At 41.2% G+C, this 8,256-nt stretch overlaps 1 protein-coding gene across 11 annotated transcripts in view; it reads left to right on the top strand.

The window, feature by feature from the left end:
- NF1 (neurofibromin 1) overlaps positions 1-8,256 on the top strand; it is a 260,084-nt gene continuing 251,828 nt past the window's right edge. For all 11 annotated transcript variants that reach the window (XM_059908698.1, XM_059908697.1, XM_059908694.1 and 8 more), the window contains exon 1: positions 1-400. In XM_059908698.1, coding sequence (XP_059764681.1) covers positions 341-400 — 60 coding nt within the window. In that variant the 5' untranslated portion in view covers positions 1-340. The remainder of the gene's footprint in view (positions 401-8,256) is intronic.

The raw sequence follows: 8,256 nt of genomic DNA, 5'->3' as shown, positions 1-8,256 counted from the left end.
GATCCCACTTCCGGTGGGGTGTCATGGCGGCGTCTCGGACTGTGATGGCTGTGGGGAGACGGCGCTAGTGGGGAGAGCGACCAAGAGGCCCCCTCCCCTCCCCGAGTCCCCCTTCCCCGTCCCCCTCCCCCCAGCCTCCACGCCAACGCCCCCTTCCCCTCTCCCCCTCCCGGCCGGGCGCCGGCCACCTATCCCCACCCCCGTGGGAACGTTCGGCGCCTGCACTCCTCAGACCCTCTCCTCGCCTCTCCCCTCACCTCAGCCCCCGCTCCCCGCCCTCTTCCCGGCCCTGGGCGCCGGCCGCCCGGTCCCTCCGCCGCCCCCCGGCCGCGGGGAGGACATGGCCGCGCACAGGCCGGTGGAATGGGTCCAGGCCGTGGTCAGCCGCTTCGACGAGCAGGTAACGGGCCCTTGGCCGGCGGGAGGTGGGAGCGGAGCGGGGGTGGGGACGGAGTGGGTGAGGGGAGGAAGGAGCGGCCGCCTCCCCCGCGGCCGCCTCGGGCTCTAGAGGAAAGACTGGGGGGATAATTGGGGGTGGCCTAGGGGGGAGGTGCGGCAAGGAGGGGACAGCTGGTGGCTCGAGCTCCCCTTCCCTCCTAAGTCGGGGGTGGGGCCTTTTCCCTGACCACCCCTCCGACCCTCCATCCCCTTTATCCCAGCCCTTCCGCTTGCTAATAGGGATGAGTGACCTGGGGACGCTTTCAGGGGCTCTCCATGTGGATTTAATCATCCCCCCCCCTTACTATTTTTTTGTGAACGGAGGTGGGTAACATTTAGGGGTTTCCTCTTGCCTCAGTGGATCTCCTAACTGGGGGTGAGTAACTGAAGGAACCCCCAAGGCCCGTCTTGTGTACCCCCAATGGGAGAACGATAACATCCCGCCCCTCCCCCAGTTTCTTCAGCTTCCTCTCTTGGAGGGGGAAGAGTAGAAGAAAGCAGGGAAAGCACAGGTTTTGTTACTTTCTGCTCCGTCGTCTCAGCCCGCCCCGAGAGCTCCAAGTGCAAACACACTGCACGTCTTTTTGATGCCCCACACGGGCGTCCCCCCATACCCTGATAAGACAAGACTGGCTTTTACATTGCCGTTTGCAGTGGAAATCATGGTTCTGGTTCCCTCCTGCTTCTGAAATATTTTTCCTTTTTTTTTTTTTTTTCCCCCTTCCTTGGTAGTTGCAGTTTCCCCCTTTATTTTTTGCCAGCGATCTGAGAATGTGAATATTGCTTTCTGTAGTGGGAATCTTGGGGATTAAGGGGAGAAGAGTGAAAGCAAAGTGGGAAACTGCATCTGAGCCACTGACAACAGAGAGCAAAGACAGCTGGGAAGTGGTCCTGAAGCCGTTAATTCTGCTAGTGTTTTGTTGTTTTTTTAAACTCTCACCTCTTAGCTGACAAGAGAACTTTCATTGAGAATATTTGAGATGGAAAAGAAAAGTTTCATAGCTTGGAGAGGTGCCTTTTTATTCCCTGAGCTTCAGACTCTGAATCCTGGGGCTGATCTGAATGAATGCACCCGGAGCCTTTTGTCAGTAGGATTTAGTTTAACTTTGTGTTGCTGTAGGTAGTTGGGGATCGTTTAAAGGGATGCTTTTTGCAGCTGCAGTTCTACCATGGGCTTCCTGTGATGAGGGAACTGTTTGAGATTGAGTCAATCTATTTTGTTTACTGGATATAATCATAAAACTGACTATGGGAGCTGAATGGAGGGGGGAGAAGGGCTCCACTTTTATTTGATCCATAAACATTTTCTTATGGGACTCATAGTGTTTCTGACCTATCTGAAAGATGTTTGGGAATAGGCAGAGGAATTGAGAAGAAATTTGAGAAGAAACTACTTAGATAAAATAGAATTATGAAGCTGTCAGAGACTTGAAGTTCTTTCACATATCCTTATGCTTCCAGACCAGAAAGTATCTAAACGACTGTGCTACTAATCTGTTTGAGGAAGTGAAATGTTACTGCATATATTGGATTGTATTATTGATAGAGCCTTAGATTTAAAACTTGAAGAAAAGACTTTCTCTGTGTAATTTAAAAAAAGGATTTAAAAGGCACACAGAAGAACCCCAAAGCTGATCTGTGTGGACAGTTTAATCTGGATGCGGGAATTTGATGGATTCACACCACGACTGTAGTTTCCAGTTTTTTTTTAGTTAAAAATTATTTCCAGTTTTTAAACTTTATTTCTTCACTTCTTACCTGTTGATCTTTAGGCTTATCTGCCACATATGACAAACATAGTTTTCTATATTTTAAAAGAGGAATGATTTTGATTATATGCCCAGTAATGCAAGTAAATTTTTCCTTCTTTTTGTCCCCAGGGTTAAAAGACCTTAGGCTTTGTTGTTTGCTTTGTTATGAATATTGTGGAATCAAACTCACCACCATCTGTTAAAAAATAAGGATGTAAGAATTTTAAACAGAAGCATTAAAAAAATATATTCCTTAGGTTGTAATTAAGAGAAAGATCCATAGGACAAATTATTCCTCACATTTTTCTCTTACAAGGTTAAAGCCCACTGACTTCGAGATGTAAAAGTATAAGGGTTTCGGTGTTTAACATAAGGCATTTATATACATTAACTTATTATAGAAGTAATAAACGTTTAATTCAAATTAGAGTTTACCTTGAGGTTGGAAAGCAAGAAAACTAAGCCTCATAGTGGTTAAATGACTTTCCAAGGTCACATAGCAGACCTAATAATAAGAGCCTCAGTTTGAAAAGCATTGAATGCTGGACAATCAGGAATATTTTTTCTGATAAGTATCCCATAGGATTTGTTTTAATAATCCAAAAGTATAGTTAGGAGAGAAGAACTTACCTTTTTATTGAGGGGGGAAAACAACCTGCATGTAGTGAGAGATATTTGTATGGGAGTCTTAAGCATTTCAACTATGTCTAAAAGTTTTAAATTTTGGATATATTGACTGTACTTTGTTTCACTGGGTCCAGGGGGAGGTGGGCTGCTTCCTTTTATTATAGCTAAGACATGTGTTGAGGCAGAGAGCATGTGCATCTCTAAAGATGGCAGCTCTATTTATGACTGAATTGATGTTTTGGTTGGACTTCTAATATTTGTGGTGATTAAAGTAGAAATGCATTACTAGCCGCTGTTGATTACGTATTGTACTCTGATGGGTATTGCTCAGCCACTTGGTGCAGTAGACCCAGTTTAAGCAAGTGGTAGTGTTCCGTCTTGACATTTTGAGCTCAAGTCCTTGTTTCCAAGTGGGTAAAGTAAAATTCCTGTAACCTGCTGGTTTTGCAGCTAAACCTAATATTTATGGCCTGAGTTGAACAATTCTTAACAATTTGAAAAATAAGTACTGGACTTCCGTGGCGGTCCAGTGGTTAAGACTCCGTGCTTCCACTGCAGGGCATGCGGGTTTGATCCCTGGTCAGGGAAGATCCCGCGTGCACAGCGGCTAAAACAAAAACAAACAAAAAGTAAGTACTTCCGTGATTAGGCATGGGAGTTGTGAAGGCGGACAGCTAGAAAGCTGAATGGATAAGTTATATCTTCTGCTTCTTCTTAACCTGCCTTTATGGTGCTGAGTGGTAAGTTTCTAAATTGAAATTGGCAAATTTTAGGTGTGCAGCTTTAATTTGCGGCTCATTATCCAGGTTACTTAAATGAGAGGGAGAACCTTCTTACATGCCTCACCTAGCTCCATATGCCCCACCGGTCTCTGTAGGACTTTGTTCCTGAAAAGGAGTATAGGAAAACTGGTCATATGAAGGTTTTTGTTTTAAGAAATTGAGAAAAGATGTCACCAAATGATTTGTTGTAAATATGTTCACTTAAGCACTTATATTTTCCATATCTGGTCAAGTAAAAATGGTATATAAAAGGCCAAAAAATAACATTTTAAAGAACATATTAGAGAGTAAACCCTGATTTTTTATTTTTAATAATAGCATATTTGTTGTTGTAAATTGGATGCTAATTGGAATGTCCTTCGAATATGTGGTAAAAAAACTCACATTATAAAATGATTGGCAAGTGTCTTTGAAGTTAGAAGCTACATGTTAATTGGCCAGATACATTTGTAAAACTTTGAAGTTGTTTTGGATTTAAAAAAAAATCTCCTTAGCCTTGTTCTTAAAGCCTGGTCTGCTTTGTAAGGCCTTGTAAGTAGTTGAAAATGAATATTCTTTTGACAAGGGGTATGTTATGGTGAGTGAGAAAAAAATGCTTATTCTTTATTCTGGAACTCATCTTTTAAAAACAATTTCCAACTGGTCCTCAGTTAGTTCTCTGTGTTCCCTCACTCCCCCCACCTTATCTAGCATCTTTATGTGAGCGCCTTCCTTTTCACCTTCAAACTTACTTAGATTTTTTTTCTTTTAAACATTTACTTGGTCCTGTAGCTTTCTGTGTATAGATCAATCTTTTTCTTCCTTTGTTGCCAGATACCTGCTGCCTCTACTGTTTATCCACCTATATCCTTCATAACTCTCTGAAAACTAGCTTTTGCCTCTGCTTTCCTTCTGGATTGCTTCTTTCCAGAAAGTGATTCCTTCTGGCAAAACAGTGGTTTTCTGATCAACTGTAATGCCTCTGTGGTGTTCCGTTACCCCTGGAAATCAGTCTCCTCGAATTCCCAAGACACGATACTGTCTTGTATGTACGCTTGCAGATCCTTATATGTTGATGTTCTCATCAATCCTTGTGCTTTCTCTATCATACCATGCTGCCCATTGTTGAACTGCGGTTCCTAAATGAGGGTCTGAGTTTTGTTCTGCTATTTACAGCCTCAGTCCTTATGCTAGCCATTAGATCTCTGTGGATCCTAGATTTCCTCATCTGTTGGAATTGACTAGAAAATCTGTAAGATTTCTTTCTAGTTTAAATATTCGATGATTTTAATACTTTAACAGCATCTACCTATGCCACAACAGTCTTATCGGGAGCTGACCCCACTTAATTTACTTAACATTTTCTCATTATGCCTCAGTGTGCACCTATGTTCCAGGCAAGCTGGCTTAGTCTCTTCTGTGTATGTCAAGCTTATTCCTGCTTCTCAGCCTTTGTTTACACCAGCCCCTGCCTAAATGCTTTAATTCCTCCTTTATCTTTTTTTAATTCCTGTCCACACTTAAATGGGCAGCTCAAGCTTCATTTTTCCCACGAAGTCTTTTTAGACTAAACTCACTGCAGCCTCACTTCTTGGTGTGCTTGTCACCTGGGGTTCTACAGAACCCCTCTTTAACATGTCTCCCTTTGGGAGGGTAGGTTGAACATAGTTTAGCATTGTTTTCTTTTATCTTTTTATCAGATAGAGTATAAACTTTCTTAAAAGCAAGAAGCCGCTGTTAGAATTCTCCTAATAGTCACCCCAGGGCCCAGCACAGTTAGAAGCACACAGTGAGTCATTGATGGAATGGTTTTCATATGATTCCTGGTTCAAAGGTAGACTGACTAAAAAGAGTGGTAATTTTGGCTTTGTTTTAAATGTAAATAACTGAATTTTAATTTAGTGTTTATGGTAGCCTCGGTCTTATTAAGTTAAGTGATATTTTAACTAGGAATAGGTTTTTAAGAAAAGAGAGCTTTAAGGAGGAACTTGTATATATTTATATTTCCTCCAACAGAGCTAACATTTTTAAATCAAGTTTCAGATCCAGTTAACTACCTTTGTGATCTTGAATTTGTCATTTACTTTTAGTGGCAAGTCTCTACATAAGGAAATTTTTTGCAGTGGTCTGATAGGATAATGAATGTGAAACACTTTGAAAAGACTAAAATTATTCAAATGTAAAATTTATACATTTTCTTCACTGCTGACTGATTATTATGTTTTCACTAAATAAAGGAGATTGACTAGTCTCTGGATATGCCCCTGTATGTACCTTGGCCAATATATACCTTACTTTAGCATTCACTGACGAATACTTAGGATACTGAGAGGGTCCTTAGGATGACTGTAATCGTTCTCTTTTCTTGTTTATCATCTAATTTGTGGCATACATAATATACAGCTCTTCAAGTTTGGGAAGTGTAGTAGAAAAATGTCATAAGGTGTGTGTGACTTGGGCCAGCAATATTGTTATATTAGATTTTAAATATTGCTACAGTTTTTGCCATTTTTGGCCAATAGGAAATTAGAATCTTAAATCTCCTTTCTTTTTTTTTGGATGTATTTAGCATGGAGAATTTTGTCCTTAAAGAAAAGGTTAGAGATATACTATAATAGTAAGCATGCCTTATTTTTGCATCTTTGTTCTTTAAATTACTCAGACTGCTGTGGGGCATTTTTTGTTTTATTTTCATATTTGTTGTTATGGGGTTCCATATAGACTCTCTGTTGTTGCATTATAACAACATACTTTTCAGGGTGAGCAGTGTATTAAAAATGTGTTTTGCACATGTGTTCACTAGGCCTCAGTCTACTCTTCGTTGGGGGTTTTGTGTGTGTCTGTATGTATATAAGACAAGGGACGGGAGTTATAGGAAGGCTCATTTTTTAAAGGAAGTTTAAGGAGAATGTACTATAGAAGAAGTAGAAGGGGAGATTTGTGGTCAGCTTAAACTGTTAAAAGACTTAGAATCAATACTGAAGTAGAATATGGGCATCTTAAGCCCTTTCTTTGCTGAGGATTGAGTTGGATTTATGAAAAGCATTGGCTTATTCCGTCTGACATCTTTTAGAATACCCCATTTTCTTGGGTGTGGAGAGGGAAGGATGAGACAAAGTTTGTTTTGACCTTGAAGAATAGAAAAGGTATTTTTACATTGTGGTGACTGAATTAAGTTTAAGGTTTCAGCAATTTGTAAATTTCTGTTTCATACTGTGTGGTAGAGCCTTCAGGAAAACAGAGCACACTCAGAAGTTGTGCTGAAGAAAATTTTAATGTTGTAGAATATAAATAACTGGAATTGATAGTGCCTCCAATAAACTCTCACCAGGTGCCTGCTGTCGATGGCATATTTGACCACTTCAAATGTTATATGCCTGAGATATATAGTTACCTTCTTTGGTTCTCTGAGTGGCTTTTGAGCCATTGATCATGTCATCAGAAGGGCTTCTGTTAAGACAAGAAAGCCCCGAGCTCATATGGAATCCCATCCTGTTATAATGAAAAATTGGAATTATCTTCTAAACTTTACATATTTTTGCTATAAATGGTACTAATCACTTTGCTGTAGCAATAACTTGAGGTGCAGACTTACAGATTGCATATTTTCTTTAAACCACAGCCTGGCACTCTTCTGGTTTGGCTTAGGGTTGCCACTACGGTCTACAAGCTGTTGCCTGCCCCTATTCATATTTTATAGTTTGGAGTGTCTTATCCTGTTGGATTTCAGAGAACATACTTAACTTTTTCTGGTGAAATCCTTATCCCCTCCGTTTCACATCCCCCAAAGTAGGGTGTTGTGTCTAGTGCAAGAGGCATGAAGTTAAGTTAGTAAATAGCAGGACTTTTAGAAATTTACTTTAAAGGACTTTTATTTAACTTTTTTTTTTAAAATAAATTTATTTATTTGTTTTTATTTTTGTCTGTTGGGTCTTCGTTGCTGTGCGCAGGCTTTCTCTAGTTGCGGCGAGCGGGGGCTACTCTTCGTTGCGGTGCGCGGCCTCTCGTTGTGGCTTCTCTTGTTGCAGAGCATGGGCTCTAGGCGTGCAGGCTTCAGTAGTTGTGGCACGTGGGCTCAGTAGTTGTGGCTCATGGGCTCTAGAGCACAGGCTCAGTAGTTGTGGTGCACGGGCTTAGTTGCTCTGTGACACGTGCGATCTTCCTCGGCCAGGGATCGAACCCGTGTCCTCTGCATTGGTAGGCGGATTCTTAACCACTGCGCCACCAGGGAAGCCCTATTTAACTTATTTTAAATCATAGTTTTATATCCAGATATTGGCCTTGTGGGTAATTATGGCTATAACAATCTCAAGCGACCCTTTTCTGTTTAATTGTTGACAGCTTTCCTTGGATAGTCCTCATAGTCATTTGGGCATGAGAAAACCACTCTTACTGCCTCAAATTTGTGATGGCAGTATACTATGTAGTAAGAGAAAGAGCTTTTGACTGTGCAGTTTTCAGAGTGACCTTGGGTAAGTCAGCCTCTCTGAACTTCAGTTTTCTGTTTTCATCTGTAAAATGGGGATAATATCTGCCTTACTTACGTCATGGGCTTGTTTAGTGTCTTAGGTGTGACTCTTCTATGTGAAAGGAAGCTGTAAATAATCATAAAAGTGTATTGCCATGATTATTATCCTGTGCAGTATTTTTTTGTCTTTTCTTTATATCGATAGTTTGGT

The sequence above is a fragment of the Balaenoptera ricei genome, chromosome 20, assembly GCF_028023285.1.
Source record: "Balaenoptera ricei isolate mBalRic1 chromosome 20, mBalRic1.hap2, whole genome shotgun sequence".
NCBI lineage: Eukaryota > Metazoa > Chordata > Mammalia > Artiodactyla > Balaenopteridae > Balaenoptera > Balaenoptera ricei.
This window is presented reverse-complemented; position numbering and strand designations above follow the sequence as displayed.